General features: G+C 43.0%; 1 protein-coding gene across 1 annotated transcript in view; it reads left to right on the top strand.

Moving 5' to 3' along the window:
- prkci (protein kinase C, iota) overlaps window positions 1–25,922 on the top strand; it is a 43,153-nt gene that overhangs the window by 14,183 nt on the left and 3,048 nt on the right. The window contains exons 3-16 of the mRNA XM_083782295.1: window positions 1,692–1,781; window positions 7,796–7,846; window positions 8,979–9,064; window positions 11,269–11,406; window positions 12,240–12,294; window positions 13,277–13,332; window positions 14,767–14,943; window positions 16,777–16,874; window positions 18,051–18,137; window positions 19,091–19,226; window positions 19,477–19,564; window positions 20,032–20,157; window positions 21,217–21,296; window positions 21,657–21,746. Coding sequence (XP_083638421.1) covers window positions 1,692–1,781; window positions 7,796–7,846; window positions 8,979–9,064; window positions 11,269–11,406; window positions 12,240–12,294; window positions 13,277–13,332; window positions 14,767–14,943; window positions 16,777–16,874; window positions 18,051–18,137; window positions 19,091–19,226; window positions 19,477–19,564; window positions 20,032–20,157; window positions 21,217–21,296; window positions 21,657–21,746 — 1,358 coding nt within the window. The remainder of the gene's footprint in view (window positions 1–1,691; window positions 1,782–7,795; window positions 7,847–8,978; window positions 9,065–11,268; window positions 11,407–12,239; window positions 12,295–13,276; window positions 13,333–14,766; window positions 14,944–16,776; window positions 16,875–18,050; window positions 18,138–19,090; window positions 19,227–19,476; window positions 19,565–20,031; window positions 20,158–21,216; window positions 21,297–21,656; window positions 21,747–25,922) is intronic.

Raw genomic sequence — 25,922 nt, 5'->3', positions numbered from 1 at the left:
CCTTCACACGTATAAACAAACGTTCATAGACACACATAAATACACGTTACGGGACGTTACGCCGCCTTGACTCTGAGGCTATAGCTTTTCACGTCAGTCTGAGAAAGTGTCCCCCCCGCCCCATTATACCCCGAGTCCCCTCCCCAAGTCCTTGTTGTCAGCCAGTTAGTCAGGCAGCAGTAATAATGTCATAGCAAAGATGGAGCTGTCAGGTCTGTGGGCTCAGGAGAAGGTCAGCCTGCCTAAAGTCATTAGCCTCAGACGTACTGCGCTGGGCTGGCGTCATCAGCAGCCTGATGCTCATAATGAACGCTTCCATCGTGTGGGGGCTGTCTCGTCTACCTCCCCAAATGCCACTATGCATATACAGTACAATCTTTCTCACACACACGACACACTGAAACCACATCCAAAACTCGAAACACCCTGCATGTGTCATAGCTTCTGTTTTCCACTCATAATTATGTCACCTGTTTGCCATTAGGATTAGCTATGTACACACTACCAAGAATGGAATAAGTGACCTACTGCTCTCTCACTCTCCATGCGTGAAACACCTAAGCCTGACTTCCCTGTTAATGATTAGGTAATAATTAGGCATGAGCTGGGGACTGTCTTCATTTATTATTGCAGGCTCATTCTTAATGACCACGTTCAAAGCACCTCCAGACTGTATATAGTTACATAGAATACAATCACAGATTGTTTTCTTCTCAAGTTCCAGATGGGCAATTGAAATGAAAATCTTATGGTGTTTTACAAAAAATATATTGTATTTGTTTAGGTTGTTACAACATGTTGTAAAAAGAATTAGAGTAATAACCGGATACATTTCTACCTGTTCTGAGCACTTTACAGCTGTAATGATAAGTGACCTATTCTGTCTGTTGGGGGCAGTGTTGAGGGAATCTTCCATGAAGGAACATTATTTCTGTCTTTAGATCTTTATCAGTTTAAACAACAGAGTAACCACTGCACAATGGTACTGGGTACAGCATGGATTTGCTTAGAAATCTATATTTTTATATACACAAATAAAATGACAAATTCACAGCTAGAAGTACTTCCAGTTTTAATGTGATGCATGAAAACATGGCAAAACGAGAGAAAATGTTCTCTTTGCAAAACAAATCACATATAAACACTTTTTTAGAAGGGCAAAAAAAATAAACTAAGAACATTTTAAACCTAATGACATCTTAATGCTCTTCAAAATCCCTTCTCTGACTATCATGAATTAATTTCACAAAAGTCGGCCAACTAAATCTGTTATGTTTGTGCATGATTACAGACAGTTCATTGAGACACTTCAGCTCAGGATTAACTATATTTACCATGTATTGCACCATACTATATATATGTAGTTTGGCGGTGTGGCTCTGCTCATGTGATATTACAGGTTACCTGTGTAACGTACACAATCTGAGATCACCCTTCCCCCCAGAGCAGAGCACAAGATAAAGAAGCGAATGAGAAACAAACAGACTGATTAGTGGGAGTATATATGAATTAACTATTACATTTTACGAATTAATGGGGGGTGGCCTGGGGAGAGATAATTAGAAGTAGCCTCCTGACTTCCGTGGCTCCATGAACTATCGCTGCGCTGGATTGTGTGCAAACTGTGCATGATTACAGACGCTTGTGTAAATTAATTTTCATTCATCTCCCTGCCGCTTGCTTCTTGTCAGGTGACCCCTGCACCGTATCGTCTCAGTTGGAGCTGGAGGAGGCGCTGCGTCTCTACGACCTCAACAAAGACTCGGAACTCATCATCCACGGTGAGCCTGCCCATGATCTCATGTTCTCATCATCCTTTGGTTTCCTCATGGATTCCAGTCCTCAGTCGCCACGACTAATTTCAGTCGTTTGCGTCCCAAGATTACCAACATGGAAGCATGTTGCGCGGCAAAAAATAGCCTATTATAGACTATTATTTTCTAGTTCTTTTAAGATTGGAGCATGTGAAGTGGTCAAACGATCAATATGTTCAGAAGCATCTTCTATAAAAACCTAATGGTCAAGGATATCGCATAAAAGCAGAGGTTAAAGCCTCAATCTGTGATTTCTTCACCTGGTTGGCAGTATGTAGAGCATCTAAAACTTCATCATTTTATATTTTGTGTTAATTGTTTAGGAAACGGCACTGTTCACAGTGCTGAGATTTAATTTATTATCGGTATTTATTTAATCCATGTTTCCTCCTTATGTTTTTATGGATTCATTTATACACATTGTGTATAAATGAATCTATTGTCTAACCACTAACTATTGGTTGGCCGGTACATGATTGACTCTAAACAAAATATCTATATACCTGCATTTATATATTGAGATAACTTGTATCGCCAATGCATTGAAAGTTGTGATTATGGACTGATGAATTGGCACAATGCACGTAGCAATGGTGTTCAAATTAATCTGCCGCGATTCATCATTGTCACAGACTATGTGTCTGCATCAATTATGACAAAAACATGCATCGTTGCATTGTTTTAGTTTTATTTATTACAAACATTTAAATTGAGCATGTTTACTTTCTACTAATCTCAAGATTACTGGCATTGATGTGGAGCACAGCCTGTCGTTGCGTGCATGAGTAGATATGGAAAAGTCATGGCGGCAGCAGCATGATTTGTTTTTTAAACTCAAAAGTATTATTCATGTTTATCCCATTCAGGACGGGAACCCCTTTTGGTGTTTTAAGCATGTTAGCTATTGAAAAATAGCAGATTGTAGATCTGCTATTTCTGAATATATATATTCTTTCAGAGCGTTTTTGACTCAAATCTTTGCTTCTTGGGGGGTCCCTGGAAGTGGAACAACATATTTTCAGATGGGGGTCCGTGGCCAAATACAGATAATTCTGGTGGTCCTTGACATGAAAAAGGTTGAGCACCACTGTCATAGAAACATAGGTTTTTCAGAAAACTGTCATGATTTAGAAGCCTTTTTTTTGTAGAATTGACCTCGGGTCTAATTAGGTTATACTGAAAGTAACAGATGTTATTTATTTATAATATAAACTGTACATGGAGAGATTCATTTGTAACACACAAAAGCACCACTAGCATCACTGCCATGGCAACGCTAACAATAAAGAGCACCCTGTTGTGTAATATTGGTTAATTATCTAAGCCAGCGATTTCCAACCTGTGGCCCACTGTGGAGGGCCGTGAGGATATTGTAGGTCTGCGATACCGATAAATTGGAACTTAAAGTATACTACTTTATCCAAGCCGGAACACAAATCTATTGGTTTGGTCATTAAAATAAACATGCTCTGAAAAATGCATGCGCCCACCCATCTTAACGTGGCAGCTGAATGGTTGCTGTGTTACATGGTCATTTGGGTGGGCCACGGACACTTTTGAGATTATTCAAGTGGACCATGATCTAGAAAAGGTTGGGAATGTCCTAAGTGATATTTGCATGCTGAAGAATGAGTGGTGGCAGACTAGTCAGTCAACCAAGACACTTTTTGATGGATGCTCCCGACTCCCGAGTGTCATGGATGAAGTCTCATTATCCCTCTTATTACACGGCTACTTTATTTATTTGTTTTGGGCTTTTTGCCTTTATTGATAGTTATTAGTGAAGACGGACAGGAACAAGGGAGAGAGAGAGAAGGGGAGAGACATGCAGCAAAGGTCGTCATGAACGGGACTCAAACGCGATGCACTGTCAGGCCAGAGCCTATATGTGGCACGCACCTGGATCACTTGGCCAGCGGGCGCCCCGCACAGCTACTTTATTAATACATTTATAAATTGACCCAAAAGGAACAACAAAATGCGGTATATATTTTACTTGCTTACGGTAATGATTTGAAACTATTCCATAAGTGTCGCACTGGCCGTCTGCCGAGCTGCAGTACAGTCGTAAAACACGGAAGTGAGTTGATCAAATGGACTCAAATTTCGGTTACTGCATCGTCTATTTCTCGCTTCAAATGTTTTCAAAAACGTTCTTGAGAGCAATGTTGTGTTGGAAATTACATGGTGTTTGTTTACATGGCTGTCATGTTGGATACAGCATAATACTCCAAGCAGCGCAGCAACCAGCAGGTGTTCTGAGGCTTTGATTAGACAGCGGTCTGTTATCATCATCATCATCATCACCTTTATTTATACTCGGAAATACAGTTGAGGGCAAGCCACGGTTGCAATACACAAAATACAGTCAAAAACGATACATCCAACACAATACATTATAAATCAGGATAAATTACAAAGGAACTTTATGCAGAACAACCAGTCAATCAAATAAATCAATTGAAGCGGGAGCAATCGCGGTGAAAAATGTTCCGGAGCATTCCTTTGAACTGACCGAAAGATGGCAGGGAGTTCAGTTTTAAAGAGTTTTGGAGTTCATTCCACGAAGTTGGGCCACTGACTGACAGAGAAAGCCGTCTTGCCCAACTTTGTCTGAGCCTGAGGAGTCTTAACCCCTGGCCTACAATTAACGGAAAAAACGGAATTAATCTAAAAGTCTAAACCTCCCGTTCACGGAAAAAACGGAATGACAATCAATATCAGTTATCGGGGGTTCAACAGAGCAAAAATTCGCTAATATCACTAATGTTGGATATAATTTACCAAAAAACGGCCGAAATCCGCGTGATCGTGCGCTATCGTGCACGCGCGCCGTCTCTATGTGCGTCGCTGTAAAAAATGTGATATTTTGCGATGTTTTGGGGTTGATTTGAGGTTAATTTGACTTGGATATGAAAAATATAGCATTAGCTTAGCAATCCGGACCAGCCAAGCTAGTGACTAGGGTCAAAATACTGCCGGATGTTGTTGATCGTTGAACCGGAAGTGACTTAGGAAGATTTGTCTATTTTGGCCAAAATCAGCATAATGGTGCGTTCCCGCCATCTGGTGGCAATTCGAGAGAATACACTAGGAATGAAAAAAAAAAAAAAAACATCTGTTCAAACCACCAGATCTTTCTTGTATGTTAAAACGATGAATTAAAAATATGCCAATTTGTTACCCAAACAAAAAAATTGGGATTGGCAGTCCAAGGGTGAAATCACTAGAGAGGATCTGATAGGTGCTCAGTTCCAAAATGGAACAAATATAGCCAGGGAGCATCCCAGCAATGGCTTTATATAAAAATAGATGCCAATGCTTATCTCGTCTCTCAGTCAGAGAGGATAAACCTGGGTTCTCATTAAGTGCACAGTGGTGGGTACCATAATTATCACCAGTAGTCCACCACAAGGCAGTGTGGTAGACAGTGTCTAGGCGCATTAAAAGTAAAGGAGCAGCAGACCTATAAATAATGTCCACGTAGTCCAGGACAGAAAGTAAAGTGGTCTCTCTTTTTTACTGGAATTTGGTAAACAGAATTTATTGCTATACAGAAAATTGTTCTGCTCTGTTATAGAGCGGAGCAGTCATTTTCAAGGAATAAGACTGAATTTAGGGATTGACCGATCAGAATCGGAATCAGAGTCTCAGAATGCAATACCAGTCATCCACGTGGAAGCAATGATACAAATATTCGTTCATAGCCTTTGTGGTTTTGTGTTGGTGCATGTTGTTTTGAATGCACCACAAATCTCTAATAACGTTCTCTCTCACGAACACCAAATTTCCCTAACATGCGGTTTAACCCATTTTGGGCGGGAAGTTGGGAACCCCTCTTGGTGTTAGCATTATGATATGCTTTAGCTATTGAAAAATAGCAGATCTACAAGCTCATACGAGCTTGTAGGTCTGCTATTTTTGAAAAATCGATTTTTAGAAGCCGATCTCAGGTCAAAATCTATGAGTGTACTGCAGCATATTATTGAATGTCCCCACGGGTGAGCAGCCAACAAAGAAGCATTAAAACATATGCTTAACGCCGTGTTGACCTGTGGAAAAAACTCTACTTCCGCTGCCGATGTCTCGCCGTTAGCCCTCGAGCTTCTCTCTCTCTCCTGCTGAACTTCCTCTTTATCCCTCTGATGTCCAACTGCATTAATCCAGAGGTCTGGACTGACTTGAGTTGTGGTAAGGGTCATTTTACATGGGGGTGGGGGGTGGGGGGTATGGGAAGTGGGGGATGGGGGATGGGTGGGTATGGAGCGTTTGATTGACAGGCCTGTGTGCATGTCCTGAGCATGTTAACCCGAGCTAGCGTAGACGAGCCATGAAGTTTAATCAAATCCAGGAAAGATGGGAAGAGAGGTGATGGGGGTCAAGAGTGAGCCGTATGCCTGCGAGACTTCGGCGGATGAATGTGAAGTGGTGGTGGAGGGGGGGGGGGGGGGGGGGTCGGGTCAGGGTGGGGGGGGCATTGCCGAAGGATGTCGCCAGGTCTGATCGCTAATGAGAGGGCTTGGCTGTAGCCCATGCCTCGCCTCGCACATCGCCTCAGTCTCAGACCAAATCATTGTGAGCTTGTAGGTTTGCTATTTTTGGCATAAATTAGGCTTCACACACATACATACTTCCGCTCACACACAGGCACCACCAGGCCGAAGGCATGGGGAGAGAGTCCGTGTGTCCTGTCCGTCTGTGTACAGCTAATCTCTGGCACTGTTAACCTGGTGGATGCCAAATTTTGCACACACACTCCCTGGATGCCAACGCTGAACCTCTGTCCCAAATTTTCCAGAACGGCCTGTTATAATGCCACCAGGAGGCCGACTTTTGAAAAACCCTTTTTTTAATATTACTCCTCCAGATTCTGTTCAAAAATACCGCTAATCGTAACACACTATCTCTATAGTCATGTGTTCAAGACGGATCTGTCCAATATTTAATATTCCATCCTAATTGGCTAACATTGGAATTCAAAGTTTGCAGGATTGGCCCGTTTTGAACAAAAAGCCTCAAATCATGAACGTAGCATGCAATTTACGTGAAATCTTTCACAGACGTTCCTACTAGGCTGAGGAATATATCCCACCCTTTTCACATTGGCCTGTTATAGCGCCACCAACAGGAGGATTTTCGCAAAACACATTTTTGGAACAAAATGCCTCAAATCATTGCCATCCAAGGCCTAAGAAGAAATGGCAGCCTTTTCACATTGGCCTATTATAGCGCCACCAGGAGGCCACAACCTGACCTGCCCTGGTGGACGCCTGTGCCCAGAGGGGCACTAGTTTTGGTATCTTTCACTTCCTTTTCTGTCTCTTATCTCTTTTGTGTCTTTTACACTCAAGCACGCCATCATGAAAACATCATGAGCAAATCATGTCAGGTTCTGCTAGCGGCATTAGGTATTTATGATTCCTGATGTGACGGCAGGAGGAGAGACGCATCGAGTCTAGGATGCTGTCAAGAAAACCAGTTGGCCTTATATGGATTAAACTTCTCTCCGCCTGACTGCCGGCTGATTTGAGTCATTTGGATTCCTAGCATGTCTTTCTCTTGGCTTTTAACTTTAACACCGCTTCTCTGCACCATGTGACGATAGATATTTTAATTCAAGATCAAAGGGTATTTGAATTGGTTAAAAAAAGCATTAGAAAACATGTTCAAGAGCGTCTCCTATAAACCCCTATTGGTCTTGTATATTTAATAAAAACAAAGCCTCATCAACCTGCGATTTATTCAACTGGTTTGCAGTGCGTAGTACAGCAGGAACAACAGTAAAGTAATACCAAAGCATCGTCATTTTGCATATTGTAATTGTTTGGAAAACGGCAACCTAGTGGCGTGCTCCTTTCATGCTATTTAATGAATCACAGATTGGGACTTGGCCAAACGGAACATTTCAGTCTTGCTTTAATCCCTAGTCTTCAGCAGAATCCAACCGTAACGCAGTCTTTTGACTTGTTTCCTTCTCTTAGTTTTCCCGTGTGTACCAGAGAAACCAGGCATGCCTTGTCAAGGAGAGGACAGTAAGTTGCACGCCTGTCTTTCTCTCTCTATCTACTGCTTCTTTAGTTCTGCTTTATGCCAGTGGTTTTCAACCGTTTTCATATCAAGGTCCATTGTTTATTCGGCATTTGAGCCACGGACCACCATTTGATGAACTGCACCCAGACCCAAGACTGTTATAATTTGTTATTGTCGGATAAGATTTTGTCCATTGAATTAATTGATGTGGTACGTACTGTTACGAGAGATAACAAACGTTCATCCAAATAACAATTATTCTACATTCTCTAATTGTGTAGACTTCTTATAAATTAAGTAAAGCAGATATTTAACAATTATCTTTTAATGTTTGAGTCCCTCAAGGACCACTGGTGGTCCCCAGACCACTGGTTTAGAATCACTGCTTTATGCTGTATGAGTGTTCTTACATTTCATCATGCCATCATCACCATGTATGCTGTACACTACAGTATATGATGCAAGACGCACACGAACACACACACACACACACACACACACGCACGCACGCACGCACGTGCGCGTACATAAGTGGTGGAAAAAGTACTCACATTTTGTACTAAAAGTGCCAACAGTGCCATGTAGAAATACTCTGTTTCAAGTAGAAGCTCACAATGTGTCGCATCGCAACGCATTGTGAGCTTCTTGTTGATCGGCTGTTTTCAAATGGCCAAAATGAATATAGTCCTGAAGTGGGTAATCTATGTTTAGTACTAATAATCCAACTCTACAAACAAACTAGTAACTAAAGCTGTCAAATACATGTAGTAAAAGTACACTATTTGGATCTGTACACTGTGTACAGTACGTACAGTACGTTTCTTTCCACCACAGTTGCTTAGAGAAAGGCGGTGCCTGAACGCAGGGTTTCTCAACGTTTTTGGCTGGGGACCCCCAAAAAGTATTTGGTCCCGCCCCCCTCCCCACCCCCAATACAATTACAAATTGACCTCTACAATACCTTAATAATAGAGAAGATATATCATAAATAAATACTGAAACCAGATATAATCATGCATGCACTGTGTACTATGTAAACTCTTAATTTCCATTTTCCAGTGATTCAGTTGCAAAAACAAAATAATAATATATATATATATATACCCCTGTCTTAACGTACTCCTCTGTGCACAGAGTCAATATACCGACGTGGAGCCCGCCGCTGGAGGAAGCTGTACTACGCCAGTGGCCACGCGTTCCAGGCCAAGCGCTTCAACAGGGTGAGAGTCTCAACTTAACGCTGTCCTTCTCTCGCGGCCTTTTTGAAACCGTCTGGTAGGGCCAGGCCACATGACTCTAATCAATAATACCACAATTGTTTCAAATGTTTCCCTCAATTACAAGTAATGAATGACTGTAAGCAGATCTATAAGCTCAGATGCGAATGTAGATCGGCTATTTTCGCTAGTTTTTCCACACCACGGTTACAGAATGAAGTATAAAATTAAACTGTGGTTAATCAGACTAATCAATTTCAATGAATAAAAAATATTCAAAATTCTCCGTTTTTATATAAAATCTATATAAAAAAAGTATTGCTTCTTGATTATTCGGTTATAAAGCCAGGAGGGGAAAGAAGCGTACCACCTATGTAGACGTGCTGCGGCGTGACAGCTTGGCTGACAACACTGCAGAGCTCAAGAACCTGATGTTGGATAGGAATTTCCAGGAATCCCGAGTTGGTGTTGGCTAGACCTCACTCTCGCAGCAACTAACTAACTAATAATTCTGTTTGTTCTAAATATCAGTTTCAATCAATATTCAGTGTTTTGGGTTAATTGCCCAGCCCTACTGTCGGGTCCCTCTAGCTGCCACTTCCCACTTGCTCCCCAACTGTGCTTTCATCCCTCTTAGCTTCTGTGGCTGAACAGAGGGCTAATCATGCTTAGCGCACTGCAGGCAACTTCAACACTTGAATCCTTATCATCCATATTCTGAGCTTAAACATTCTGAAAAAAGAGTCAAACTACAAGCTTGCATTGCGCCGTTTTGTGAGCTTGTAGATCGTTTATTTTCGAGATTTGGTATAGAGGGAGAAAAGTAAGGGCCCTAGTTATAGACCCCTGGGGAACTCCGATCTAAACTGGAACTAAGTATATAGGTTTTAAGTGGCTAACGAGGTTTGCCCTGCTTTGCAAGGCATAGTGTTATTAACAGTACAGTAGGAAAATGGTTGGTCATAAATAAGAACACAGTATATTGTTGCTGTTGGTTAGCTTTGCTTTTCGTAAATGAATGCCATACGTCTTAAACCGTCATGCACGCAAGTTAAGTAGCAAGAATTCTAGATCTACAAGCTGACAATGCGTCACATCTTGACGTGTTGTGAGATTGTACATCGGCTATTATTGCTATCTTTGGAAGATTCTGCAAGTGAAGTGTGTCTTGTGAGTTGTATAAATATTGAACCAATGAAAAGTGCTTTACTAGTAACAAGAGCTTGTGACTAAATAATAACAACAGTGAGTGGATCCATTGGAACACAGGTTCTTTTTTTTCCATTCACCCCCCTCCCTCTATTGGGGGGGGGGAGGGGGTGGGCGATAAACTACATAATTTCTGTATAGGGTATTCAACAACTACTGACACACTACGTGGGCAATCTGGGCATACAGGGCTTGCTTTATCGAAGCAGTTGGACATTGTGTGAGGTGTAGGAGGACAACTCTAGAGATGCCAGACCTAGAACTCACAGGTTTATATTTAGCTAGTAGGTGACATTAACAGAATGTATGATAATAGCTCGGTATGCTTGCCGATGAGGGGTGAGTGCCTGAGCGTGAGCGGAGCCGGGGTCCAATGTGCCAGAGGTAGTCATGTTGGATGGTAACTAGGTAACAATTGTACGTTCACTGAGCTTGTACTATTTCCACTGAATTTTCACTGTGCTCATAATTTATCAAAACATTTTCACGGCGAGCACACCAAACTAATATGCATTTGACCGCAGATTCCCATTTAAAAATGTATCACAAGATTCACAACATTTGTAAGCTTGTAGATCAGCTAAAAGTCCTACTTTAGTGTTGGCTATACAAAAATAGCAGATATACAAGCTCACAGCGTGACACTCCCTGCCATGCTGCGAACTTGGACATCTGCTATTTTGGAACATTGATTTTTGGAACCACTGATTTTAGAAGGCATTTGTAGAATCGTCCTCGGGTCTTCAATGCGTTAACCCATTTTGGGCGGGAACCCCTTTTGGTGTTAGCTATTGAAAAATAGCAGATCTACAAGCTCATAGCACGCCACCGAGTGGCGCGCTACGAGCTTGTAGGTCTGCTATTTTTGAAAAATGTAAAAACGACTGACATAGAAACATAGCTTTTTCAGAAAACTGTCTGAAAGCAATGCAACACATTCAGTGTAGGTGCCAGCGTGACTTAAACGATCTCATGTTGATTTTTGTCCTCCTGAGCAGCGGGCCCACTGTGCCATCTGTACAGACAGGATCTGGGGTCTGGGACGACAGGGATACAAATGTATCAACTGCAAACTGCTGGTGCACAAGAAGTGCCACAAACTGGTCACAGTGGAGTGTGGCAGACAGATGATACAGGTGAGTGACGATGACGATGACGTCGTAAATTGAGTCCCGTGCAAAGATTTGCATGTAATCGTAGGTCTGTCACAATTATTACATAGAGGTCTATTTGAGATAATCTCAATGTGAATACATTTTCAAAAATGGCAGAATATAGTATAATATGATATAGTACTTTATTGTCAGTTCACACTGAAATGTGTCTTGCGACACAACAGCCAAGTATGCAGAACACATATACACACATTTGACATAACACAAAGAACAAGACAATTTACCTCCATAAAGACATGAAGACAAGAGCAATATCCACCGCTTAGATTATCCTGTGGCTACTACAACTCCTGATTAGTAGATCTATAAGATCACAACGCGTCGTGATGTGGTGCATTTCTGCTCGCTGCTAAAATGAGTATAACAGTGTGACATGACATATATACTTCTTTCGTGTTGGTCTGCACAGTCACATAGAGTTGAAACTTATTTTTTCCGACACTCTGTCACATCAGAGAATACAGTTTAATCACAGGGTGGCAGTAGAAAACTAGGCTGTTTTATTAGGTCACTACAACAATACCGGGAACATTAATTCATTCATTACATATATTGACATGACACTTTAATGACTTTCATCCTGGCATAATAAGCAGTCACAACATATCATGATGTTGTCAGTGTGGTAGATCTGCTATTTTTGCTATTAGTCTTACAATTAAGTACTGTATATGGGGCTTAATTGGTTAAATGTAAATATGTAGGTTTGTACAAAGGATTTCCAGTAATGATATGAATGGTTTCATTGTCTGCAATGATGTGTGGTATCTTAGTATCCCTGTTTTGTTGTTCAGGAACCTATAATGCCCGGCCCAGGATCCACTCAATTAGACCACCCTGACCAGCCAGGTAAAACATAACACACACACCAAGGTTTTCAACCCTCCTTTTATTTCTCTCTCACACACACACACACACACACACACACATGCACACGCACACGCACGCACACACACACACACACACACACACACACACACACACACACACACACACACACACACACACACACCCTTCTCACATTCTTTCATTGTCTCTTGATCAGTCTGTCTGTGTCTCACTCCCACACACAAACCTGTTCAGGCAGCCTGTGCACCAATGTGTTTATTTCTAAAACTACTTTAGCTCCCTGTGGCCACAGCTTGTGATCGACTGATCTTTATGGAACAAACGGGCTGACCTCAACTAAATACATGTCGGCATCCATATAGTGTTTAGCCATCGAGACCACAAGTTGATTGGCTGCACTTAAGTCTCCACCGCCAGACAGATTAGTTAAGTCCAGTCAGGTGGCTGAGTGGAATGAGAGGGCTTTAGTGACCGTGCTGCTATTGTTTGTGAGGCGGTTTACATTTTCAACACTAGTAAATGTATGCAGGCCTTTCAGATATACTGCTAACCACTAACTAGCTAGCCAGCAGTCTCTCTTCATGCCTAAAATCACTGATTTCTTCTTTTGACCATTGTCACAAATAGTATGCCTAGTTACCTAGTTATCAACCCAGAAACACTAACTAGGATTGTATAGATTGTACAATGTATACAAACGCGGATTTGGCTATTTTTCCCCCTTTTTTGGTTAATGGTTACGGTTTCCACTGTTTCCACTGCCTCATTTCCCATCTACAAAGTGAAACCCGGATTCCCTCATTACAATCGCAGATACAGTACAGTATATTGCAGCTCTGTTGATGCTGACAGTGGCGCGTCAAAAATTAAAACATGCTTGTCTCTCACCTACCTACTGTCTTACATTTCTGCTCCCTGCCTCCCCTCTCCTCTGTCTGTCACTTCCTCCTCGCCATCTCTTTCTCATGTCTCTCTCTCACAGGTCCCCAGAATAAAGACTCGAGGGAGAGCTTAACTTACGATGGGGAAGAGAAGGAGGTAGGGGTGTGTGTGTGTGTGTGTGTGTGTGTGTGTGTGTGTGTGTGTGTGTGTGTGTGTGCGCGCCCAACTGTTACTGGATTTTTGGAGCATATAAATATATACAGTATACTGTATGTATTATATAATAGATGAAAGTTGAGTCGCCATGACTGAGAACGACTGCCATTTGGAGTCCATAGCATTATAAATAGCCATTTAAAAAGTTATATTTTATAAAGGGTTACCCCTTCAATTTAGGCACATATACATATCAGACAACACGTAGGCAGATGCCTATATATCTTTCATAGGCCAATATCTGCCGACCAAATTATATCGATGCACCCACGGTGTGCATTTATCTTGTGGATGTGTGGTCCACGATGTGCGTGTAACGCACCCGTGCACGCACTCGTATGCCGGAGGACGCCGTGACAGAGCGGACACGGGGGATGGTGTTACCTTTTGTGTGCCTGTGTGTGTTATCATCGGTTAGCTAGGAGCGTGCACGTGCACGTGCGTGTGATATAGAGAGCATGTAGACGTCGGCACCCTTGCAGCGGTGTGGATATTGATTTCCTTTGCCGGAGCAAATAAAGTAACCTTTTATCACAGCTTTTAACACCAGGGGCTGATTAACGGCCCGTGCAATGTGGGGTGTTGAGGATAGAGAGAGAGGGGGAGGTTTGAAGACGGATAAAGAACAGATGGAGTTGGACACGGAGATGGACTGAGATAAGGAACCGGCCCAAAGGATCTTATCTCCATGGTCCATGAATGCGCCGAGGATAGATGTGAGGGGGTGTGAGGGTCACATGGATAGATGGGAAGACTGTCTATTTATATGCAGGTAGGAGAGAACGGGGAAGACCGACAGAGAAGCAGATCTGTAATCAGAGCCTGCTTGTTGAACATTTATGGAGATCCTGTGTGTGAGAGACTGGCTCCACAAGTCCGATTCGTACTGTGTACAGGCGGTGTCACATGCCGAAAATAGTCACCTACAACGCAACGGATGTGCCGCTTTGTGAGCTTGTAGGTTTTCTATTTTCGGCTTTAGAGTGGTTGTGCTGCTGGGGGGAAATAATTTGAAGCAGCAAGTTCACAGCTTCCAAAAGATGGAGAACCCTACACACACACACACACACAGTCTCACACACACACACACACACACACACACCCACCCACTAGCAAAGCACCGTTTTATTGCACCTGCGTTTCGGCCCATCAACCTCTCAAGGTGGAACTCATCCTCAGACGGGTCGATAGCCAGATAAAATGACATAATAAATTGGCGCTGAGATCAGTGTGCGGACATGTCTATGGACATCGCTCTTGATCTTACACGGTGGTATTTTCTCATAATGCTTTGCTAATCTTACAAGCTTTTCCATTTCATTCCTTCCCTGCTAACCATCCATCCGTCCATATACCCACCCACCCACCCATCAGGCACGGAGCAGTAGAGACACGGGGAAGTCGGCGTCCAGTCTGGGCCTAGTGGACTTTGACCTGTTGAGAGTGATCGGCAGGGGCAGCTACGCCAAGGTGCTGCTGGTACGGCTGAAGAAGACGGAGCGCATCTACGCCATGAAGGTTGTAAAGAAGGAGCTGGTGAACGACGACGAGGTAATCTAGCCTGTTAACTGTAGTGCAGTGATTCTCAAACTGTTTCATGCCACGGACCCCACAACATATGTATTTAGGGCAACACGCGTGAAGTGCCGCCCATAAGCATCAAAAGGACGTGGCTGCCAATTTGTAGTACAAACAACATTTTTCACCGCAAGGTAACGCCTGAAAATAGAACAGCGGCACATCGGAGTGCAGGGCGAGGCGTGAGCGTACGTGTCTGATGCCGTTGGTGTGGGATAGGGCCATTGAAAATAATGGCTGTTTTGACGCGTGTCGTTTGCAGGCTGTGTGTTTTGGCTGCAGACCCCATGTCAAAAATGTATTTGTGCCAGGGACCTCCAGAAGCAAAGACTTTTGTGATTTATTTTCCCCCTCCAAAATAGCACCTCTATAAAAACTGCTTTGTTTATTCTTTTTTGTATTTGAATCCTTAAAAGTAGTTGAATCCTTAAAACTAGTTTTTAGGGGCACGGTGGCACAGTTGGTAGTGCTGTCGCCTCACAGCTAGAAGGTCCTGGGTTCGATTCCCGCACGGGGTGCTGTGGGTGCTGGCGGCGTGTTTCCTCCTCCGCGTCATCAGTGCCCATACCCGAGGCGGGGTTGGCGAAAGGGCCTTTCTGTGTGGAGTTTGCATGTTCTCCCCATGTCCCCTAGGGTAGGTACCCTCACAAAAAACATGCAGTAATCCTGGTCTCTAAACTGCCTCCCCCTGGCCAGCCGGGGTGCCTGATGGAGGGGAAAGGAACTGGTTGGAATAATGTGTTATTCGCTACGTCCAACCAGGGAAACTCCAGGAGCAACTTGGACACTCAGGCATGAAGGAAGCATGAGTTCAAGTCCGTTGCTCTCCCCATGTCCCCCATATATGGGGACTAGGTTGGCGGAGGGTGTGTTGAGCCCAGGATCACATTAGATAATTGACACAGGGGTGAAAAATGGGTTACAAAATTGTGGGATAAAAATTATAAAAACCGTTTTGGACAAGCCCTTCAAATGAACCCAGTCTAGCCATATTATTACAAAACTTTATGACAGATGTTTTCAAATCGAACAAAGACTTTGGACTCCTAAACTACAACTCCGGTCCATTTCCAGTATGGCCATGTTGTCATTATGTCTACAAGAGTATGAGAACGTTGTCATTATGCCATAATTTATTATAACAGATCTTATCTTTTTTGATCTGTCCCATTTGTTGAGGGTGAAGGTTAGTTCATAGTGAAGTTATCTGCCTTCCGTATAATTAGCGCAATTAGAGCAGTCGGTTGGAATCGTTAACCCACAATGACTTGTGATTGAGCAGCCATCTCACGTGCGTCATCTGAAACACTTTCAGCCAAATTGACAGACCCCTTCAGATCCATCACTCCTCCTGAGAAGGCCCAGATAACCAACATGTCATCAAAAATTGATCTCCACGTACACATGTAGCAACACAGCCTGTGGCAACGCGAGTAGTTAGCCTTGATTAGATGCACTTAGCGTGATTGACGAATTGACAAGGGCGCTCGATCGATGCTCAAGTGTTCTGGCCGTCCCAGGCCTGTGAGCGTGGGCAGCATCTGTGTCCAGACATATTATCATCCTCCTGTCAATAGACAGCCCGCCTCTACCTTTTCCCATCTACCCGCACGGCCATTTTTACTAGCCACCACTAACCATTACACCGGAGGAGCAGGTCTCCGGTCTCATAAGATGGTCGATCGAGCAACCTGCTTATTCTGCATTCTCAAGTTCAAGGATACTATGTCAGAATTACTGTAGATTGACACGTGTGTGTGTGTGTGTGTGTGTGTGTCTCTCTCTCTCTCTCTCTGCCTATTTCAGGACATTGATTGGGTCCAAACAGAAAAGCATGTGTTTGAGCAGGCGTCCAATCATCCCTTCCTGGTGGGCCTACATTCCTGTTTCCAGACAGAGAGCAGGTGAGAACATATACCTTATCCAGAGTGTCTTGTCTATACATGGAGGATGGGCGTTTGAAAAAGGAAAATTCAATTTCAGTGTTGGCGGATTCACGTGCAAGATAACATTACTTAATGACATATTACGGTATATCACTTAGTTGGCAATAGGGCTGGGCTCAGAAAGTACATTAGAATTTCGGCCTTAAAATGTGTATAGAATGATGCACATTATACTATTTCTCTGCTAAAGACGAGATTGGACGGGATTTAGAAGAGATCACAGTTCTCCTAGGACAAGATTGGATCATATAAGAGCTTATAATACATCCAGAATGGCCAGTATTCAATATCATTCAATATCTTCCTTCCGTCCACACTAATCTTAGCGACGATCTTTAGCAGCGTTTTTCTCTAAATTGAGGCTCAGATTGAGGTGATCATTCAGAACATCAATGTTTTTTTTTTTTTCGTATTTCCTTACCATTTATTTATTTTTATTTTGAAATGTCACTAGAGGATAAGCCGCTTGAGTTGCAGCAATTTGTTTTCAAGGAGGTCCTCATTTTAAATAGCATATTTATCTCCTACGATAACCACGAAAGAATGGAATTTCTGATGGAAAATGTGATGAAGACTATTTCTTTCATAGGAATGACCAATTAGTGTAATTGATTTTCTTGATTCAATAATTTAAAGATTCATAATACCCACCCTGCAGCAATACATATGTACATTATAAATTAATGACGACATAACTTTAATAAAGGTAAAGGTTTCCACTGTGGTTCCCTGGGGGGGGACTCAGACAAAAACGGTATAGTCTGTGAACACCAATACATAAACGTCCAAACATTTTCTGTACATAAAGCACACAAACTCAATTTCAATCAGTCGTTGCTTGTTGTCAATCAAAGTACAAGCAAACACGATCTAGAATCCATCACTAATTATTTCTATTAGACTTAAAAGCCCATATCTGTAATTGCGCTGCCCTTTCATGAAATACAACCACCTCACTACTGGCATTGTTCACATAATGATTTACAGGATTGAAAGTAGCCTTTTAATTATCTTATTATTTTATAGCTAATGGGTTCAGAAGGGTACCAGAAAGCCTATTCGCCCACTGTCAGTCAATAAATACCAATTTTCCATCTAAAAACGAATCCTTCTTGCATTCTGTTCATCCCACAGACTCTTCTTTGTAATCGAGTATGTGAACGGCGGAGATCTGATGTTCCACATGCAGAGACAACGGAAGCTTCCAGAAGAACACGCCAGGTAGACACATGAGAGATATAGGGTTGCAATTTGTCTCACGTAGCCAGACAACTATTCCACAATCTCTGAATGAACTATACATCCTTAACCCATTTAGACCCGAGTTAAAAACATTCACTTTGAAAGAATATATATTCAAAGATTTGCGACACATTTTTACGATAAAAAAATAAATAGCAGACCTACAAGCTCGTAGCGCGCCACTCTGTGGCGTGCTATGAGCTTGTAGATCTGCTATTTTTCAATAGCTAAATTATAACATAATGTTTAAATCACCCGCGCAAAATGGGTTAAAGCCGAGAAAGGAAGCTGTCATCCGTTTGTCATTTCCATTCACAATTTTTCTTTCAATATTTTTACAACATTTTGTTTTTTTAATTTCCATTTCTGCTAAGCAGCAAGAGATGTAGGCTTCTGTTATTTTCATCTATTATCCCATTTTGGGCGGGAACCCCTTTTGGTGTTAGCATTATGTTATGCTTTAGCTATTGAAAAAAATTAAATACAAGCTCGTAGCGCGCCACTTGGTGGCGCGCTACGAGCTTGTAGGTCTGCTATTTTTCAAAAATCGACTGACATAGAAACTCAGAAACTTCAGAAAACTGTCAGGATGTGGAAGACATTTTTAGAATCTGATCTCGGGTCAGAATGGGGTTATTACAGCGCAACTGTAAAGCCGGGAGGAGGCATCACATCCACTTTATCCCTGGATCATTTCCAGAGCTTCCGTCCTCCAGACTGTATGCCGGAAGCATTTGAAAATTGCTCGCAATTTTCACCTATAACGGCATGCACAATATAGGGATGCCAGGTTGGACTTCATGGTTCTTTTATGATACTACTACACTAATGCAATGTCTCCTTCAGACTTTAACTGTTGCACCACTAATGCAATGTCTCCTCCACCCGAGGTCGTTTTTTATAGTCTTGTTATTCTTCCCCCAACGTATCAGATTCTACTCGGCAGAAATTAGCCTGGCACTCAACTACCTCCATGAGCGGGGCATCATCTACCGAGATCTGAAACTGGACAACGTGTTGCTAGAGTCCGAGGGACACATCAAACTCACAGACTATGGCATGTGCAAGGTTTGTGTTTATCCGTCTGTGTGCATGAATACCGACATTACATTTAGCATGTTGTTCCTTTGAAGAGTGTTAACCACTGGTCGTTGTGTATTGCGTCGTGTGCCGAATACTGAGAATAGCATTGTGATGAGAAAATCTGCTTCATTTATTCACGTATTTATTTAAGTGATTGTTTGTTTGTTTTAAAGATGTTTAGCCTGTGAAATGTTCAAAGTAGGGATGCCAGGGTTAATGTTTTTGTGTATTACAGGAGGGTTTGAGGCCAGGCGATACAACCAGCACTTTCTGCGGTACCCCCAATTACATAGCCCCCGAAATACTCCGAGGCGAGGACTATGGTGAGGATTACAACAGACAACGTGGACATTGCTTATGCGATATAGCAATAATGCACAAGCAAACATATTTTACTCACAATTAGAATTACGGTAGAATGACAGAAGTCAAACAGAATGTTTACAGAAAGAACAGGTTTAGAACAAGGTTTGTCTGTATGTACATGCATGTATAGTAGTAATAATTAATAATTATTAAACATAAGAGCATGAATGTTGGGTTATACTATAATATGTTGGCCTATTTGGCCAAATGAAGCATAGACATCACCACAAGCAGCCAGTCTGTATAGTGTGGCTCTGCTTCATTCAAAAACTTGCATGCATAGAAACCTGTTATCGATAGCTAAACGATTGGACAGGGCAGCACATGGTGTTATTAGACTACATCCTGAGTCCTGTTGCTCCACCCATCATGCCTACTATGTGTACGGTGAATATGTATGGTAATTGGTGTGTGCTCTCTTCAGGCTTCAGTGTGGACTGGTGGGCCCTGGGTGTGCTGATGTTTGAGATGATGGCGGGCCGGTCGCCCTTCGACATCGTAGGGAGCTCCGACAACCCCGACCAGAACACAGAAGACTACCTCTTCCAAGGTAATCCCCCCTAAAAAAACATTAACCACTTGAACCTTTGTTCAACCTTTTAAATTGTTTTAATGCCTTATGCGTTTTTAATCCTACTGTATGTAAAGCACTTTGTGAGCTCCGTCACAAATGCTATGTACGTACATACAATTTACTTCATTACTTTGTGTCCCTATTCTGGACATTTTATAACAGGCAAACATTCAGCAAAAATAATAGATCTACCAGCCCCAGTAGCTCAGTCGGTAGAACTCTCGCCTGTGGACAACAGGTTCATGGGTTCGGTACCGGGCACCGCCAACTCAGCGCATGAGAAGCACGGCTTGGGTGTGAAAGGTCGTGTGAGAAGTACTGGGTGATGATAGGTAATGGTATAGCACTCCATCTCAGCAATCCATCTCCCAGGGGTCTAGCCGCTAGCGCATTGTAGCGGGGACAACGGGTTACCGACTGATACCGACAGTAAGACACTACCGTCCTACAACGAGATGCGTTGCAACGCGTTGTTTTAGTGTAGAGCGGAAACAAGAGAGGGGACCAAGTTTAGACCCCAGGGGACCCCGGTAAATTAAGTATATAGGGTTTAAGTGATTAAAGTGATGAATGTGTGAGAGGAAAAGAGCTATAGCAGTTGGATCCATGCAACGCCTGCCTAATTGCCTAGTCTCATGTTACCTTGCCTTCACCACGTTATGGGGGAAACGTGTGAATATTTGTTGATTTATGCATAATGCATACAGCGTTGGACTATTCCCCTTTCTATAGTAGCTGTGCAATGCAAAGATATCTCGGGTTCCATGCTGGCTTTCTAATGGATTCAAACTATAACATTACTTTTTCACACACTTTTTGTTTTGTCTTTAAATGACGTGTGGGTGAAGTGGTATGGTGTATGGTGTTTCATCATGGTCATTGCCCCCCGACAACAACCTCTGCGGTGTCTGTGGCATCCGCTGTCATCCAAGTCACAGGGGATCTGTCAATCTGACCCCTGTTCTCTGTGTGTGTGTGTGTGTGTGTGTGTGTGTGTGTGTGTGTGTGTGTGTGTGTGTGTCACCCCTTGTGCAGTAATATTGGAAAAACAGATCCGAATCCCCCGCTCGTTGTCAGTCAAGGCTGCCAGCGTCCTCAAGGGATTCCTCAACAAGGTAAGCAGGGTTCAGAGTCAGACAGCCAAAGGAGAGAGACCATTATTGTTACTTTGGCTTTGTCGTCTCGCTCTCCTGTTTCCCCACCATCTCTCCTGTCTGTCTGTCTGTCTCTGTGGGCCTCTCACCACTCCTCACCTATAGTTCCCACTCCTTTATCGCTCACTGTCCCTCTTTCTCACCCTGTAACCCTGTTACTATATATTCCCCTCTGTCTCACCTCTGCCTCTTGTCTCTCTCTTCTCTCTTTCTCTCTCTCCACTATATTCTGCTTCCTCACACCCCTCACCAATCCCCAGTCTTTATACTTCTGTGTCTCACCCTGACTTCACCCTCTCTTTCTTCCTCTCTCTCCCACAGGACCCTAAAGAGCGTCTGGGCTGCCACCCTCAGACAGGCTTCGCTGACATCATGGGCCATCCGTTCTTTCGGAATGTCGACTGGGACCTTGTGAGTCACCATCACTCTTATTGTTCTCCCTCTGCGTCTCTCTCGCTTATTGTTTTTATTTGAACCGGGTTGCTGCAGCCGAGACGTGCTGTCATGTTTCGCATTCACCGCAAAGTCTTCTGATGAAGAAAACAAATGCGTTTGACGAATAGGTCAAACTGGATCCATATATTGATCCGCGGAGAGAGAGAGAGGTGAAGAAGACTGGTTACTAGCCCATTCTGACCGGGCACCCATTTTGGTGTTGGCATCATGTTGTGCTTTAGCTATTGAAAAATAGCAGATCTACAAGCTCATATCGCGCCACCGAGTGGCGCGATACGAGCTTGTAGGTCTGCTATTTTTGAAAAATCGAAGACACTTTTAGAATCTGATCTCAGGTCATAATGGGTTAATAATTAAACTGTCAGGATGTAATAGACATTTTTAGAATCTGATCTCAGGTCAGAATGGGCTAGACAGGCGGAAGTTCAAATCTAAGTAGACAGGAACCCGCCCCACCCCCATACAACCTCAACAGACACTCCCTCCTCTGGGCAATAGGCAGTGTTGCCAAGTCCCCTTCTTTCTGCAACTTTTGGCTTGTTTTTCTCCAGAGTTGGGGGTAAATATGCTGCGTTGGGGGTTTTTTGGGCTTGTTTTAAAAACGCAGTGGCTTCCTTGGCAAATCTTACAAGCCAACATTTCCTTGATGTATATATATAAGTTCCCATAGGTTTGTGGAGGACTGTGAATCGCATTGATTGACAGAATTGGTCTGGTGTATACTTATTAAGCCCCTAGCTGGCTGTGTATAATATTATAACAAAATAACCAAAACATAATTTATTAATATAGACCTGCATAGTAATTATATTATATTTCCTAATTATATGGCCTTATATTTGCTTGTTTTTGGAGGTCCGTTGGCTTATTTCTCTCACAAGACTTGGCAACACTGTCTGTCAGGGCGTTATTAGGCAAAAGTCCTTGAGGGCAAGCAGACTGAGACCGCAGTGGGAAAGAAATGGATAGGTGGACGGAAGTTGTGGGTAGACAGGAAAGCACTTGACAGACAGAGACGGGCAAGAGATTCCAGGACAGACAGACCGTTGCGAGGACAGACAGATCTGTGCATACAGTATTGCACAGATGGCCAGACTTGCTCAAAGATGTAGCGCACGGGTGAGATCAGCCCTCGACTGCTTCTGACATAGGCCCCTTTTCCACTATGGGGTGGAACCAGAACTATCCAGAACCTGAACCTATTTTTTTTAGTTCTGGGTTTGTTTCCACAGCGCACAGCGCGGTACGGCACGGTTTCAGACCAGGTTCTCAGAACCTTTTTTCGGCCCTGCTTTTGAGGTAGTACTAACGCTGAGTTCTGGGAACCTATGGGCGGGGCCAGCAGCGCTGCTGCTCTCGATTGGTCGAGCTGAGGTGACAGCACTCTGAGCATCTGAGGAGACCGGAGCGAGGAGAAGCGCACACAACACAACAGCGCACATTTTAAACTCCTAAGTGCGACACAGCGACAGCGGACACACAGAAAAATAACCTGGAAAAGCACACAGAAACACTATGGCCACGAGAGAGGGAGAGACAGAGCTTGTGTGTGCGTGAGGGAGAGAGAGAGAGAGAGCCATAAAGCTGTCGCGACGAGTTGTTTGCTTGCAGTTGTTGTTCTACACTACAGCTAACAGCTAGGCTAACTGCAGATGTGTGTGTGTGTATGTGTTTGCGTTTGCGTGCGTGTATGTGTTTGCGTGCGTGTGCTCGCGCGCGAGAGCGCCATATAATCTATTCTAAATTGCCAGAACAGAATTTTCTTTCTTTTTCAGGGCAAGGCATTAGGCATATCATTACTAGAAATGTGCTACAATACAGTACAATACAGTACACAATACTACACATTGGAAGAATTAAATTCAACTAGCACAACGGTTAAATGATTTGTATTTGCACATTTCTTGATATTGACATTACAACTGGACTGGATGTTATGGCACAATTTGCTCAATCTGCTCAAGAGGCACTATATTTGCAACCCACACAATGTTAAATGCTATATTCAAAAGGTGGGTTATCATTTATCATCATATGAGCTATAGCCCATATGAGATATATTTTTCTCTTGCAGTTTAAGCAAAATATTGTAGACAGGTAAAGAACAACTGGTCGAATGCATTTAAAACGGGTGTTTTACTGTTGTCCCACTCCCCACATGGAAAGGAAATCCATATCGGCAAATATAGCCTATATATAATGTATTCTGCATATATCCATGTTCATATAAACTACAGTATGTGCATATACAGTATATCTATTATGTATAAGAAATATATGTGACAGCTGTGGCATGTGGCTGCCACAGCTGTGGCACATGTGGCATATAAAAATATGTTCATATTATTGGTTTAAAAAAGTACAATAAAGCAAATAAATTTGAAAATAGACAATCTACAAGCTCACGTGTCTCATCGAGCTTGTAGTTTGTCTATTTTCAAATGGCCGAAATGTATTTAAGTAGAATACTATATACATAGCTACTTTCCACCACTGTTGAATAATAACCAGTCATTATTTAAACATGAATATCTCTGTATTCCGGGACCCCCCCGGCCGTGCCAAGGGGGAGGGGGCCCTGCCGGCCAAGCTACTCAGCAGTGGGGGAATAGGGGGGGGGGGGGGCAGACTTAACAGGTTCTGGGTTCTGGTTATATGGAAACGGAAGCAGAACTTGGTTCTGGAACTACACATGGTTCTTGGTAGTTCTGGGTCCTGGAAAGTTCTGGTTCTGGTTCTGGTTCCACCCCATAGTGGAAAAGGGGCCATACAGACTAGGGGTCGGCCCATCATGCATCCCGCAAGCTCAACCCAGCAGTCACTTTGAGTGGCAAGAAAAGCCCCGCCCCCAATACCCCCTCCACATATTTCTGATAGAAGCCGCTGAGGGCTGATTTCATCCTTCTGCAGGCAAAGTACAGATATACGAGGCAAATTAGCATGAATACGTTGAATCCCACAGTGCACTTTGACGATGTTATGGCCATACGAATAATCATATTTTATATATGAACCCATTTAGGCCTGACGTCGACATTTTTAAAAGATCTTCTAAATCCTCCAGTTTTCTGAAATACATATTTTCACGATTTTTCAAAAATAGCAGACCTACAAGCTCGTAGCGCGCCACTCGGTGGCGCGCTATGAGCTTGTAGATCTGCTTAACCATCATGTACTTTCCTAATGCAAGTAATGTGTAATATTTTTCAAATGTTTGAAATGCTGGACAGTAAAAAGAAAACGTCTCAAAAGATTATGCATATTCTGGAAATACTGCACTTTTGTTTGCTGGTAGCAAACCTATAGGTGTCTCTCCAGTTTAGGCGTTTTCATTATAGTGATTTGTAATTCACCCACACACAACGCTCTTTATTATGGAGCGGGTGGCAAAAGATTATGATCAATAGTCTAGTGCTATTCAAATACTCCACTTGTTACAAATAAGTAAATAGGCACTTCATTATCAGGTTTTTTCTATTATTACAAAAACTAACTATGTGATATCACTAACTCTAATGTTAATTCACCCACACGGTTTTATGAATTACATGAGAAAACGTTTAACATACACTCAATGGATGTGTCCGTTCAAGCCATGGCTGTTTTGCAGTTTGTCCCCTTCTATGTGTTGGTCACCAGTGGACTGTTTGTCATATGCATGCGCCGTATACTAAATTTGGCCCGGTATGTCCACGGCGTGGCTGGCCGGTGCCGTGGGAAAAAAGACAGACGGAGATATAAACGGTAGTCGGGGCATGTAAGGCAACCAGGATATTGCCATGACTTCTTTTCCCCTGTTTGGTCTGGGCTGCAGGGACCCACCCATTGGTCAAACTGGAGTGATCGAGTTACACTTCCTCTGTCTGTCTCTCACTCACTCACTCACTCACTCACACGCTCACACACACACACACACACACACACACACACACACACACACACACACACACACCTGCTCCTTCACTCCACCAATCTGGCTAGAGGGAGAGCAGCTGCTGGTGTCATGGGAAACGGAGGGACAGAAGTAAACAGTCTATTTACTTACTACTGTACACAGTTGAATTATGAGGTGGTCGTTAGACAGGACGTTTAAGAGCATGGCTTTTGAATTGGCTCCTAAATAATAATAAT

This window comes from Protomyctophum parallelum (assembly GCF_964188405.1).
Source record: "Protomyctophum parallelum genome assembly, chromosome: 14".
NCBI lineage: Eukaryota > Metazoa > Chordata > Actinopteri > Myctophiformes > Myctophidae > Protomyctophum > Protomyctophum parallelum.
The sequence above is the reverse complement of the archived record's forward strand: the minus strand, read 5'-3'. Positions and strand labels throughout refer to the sequence as shown.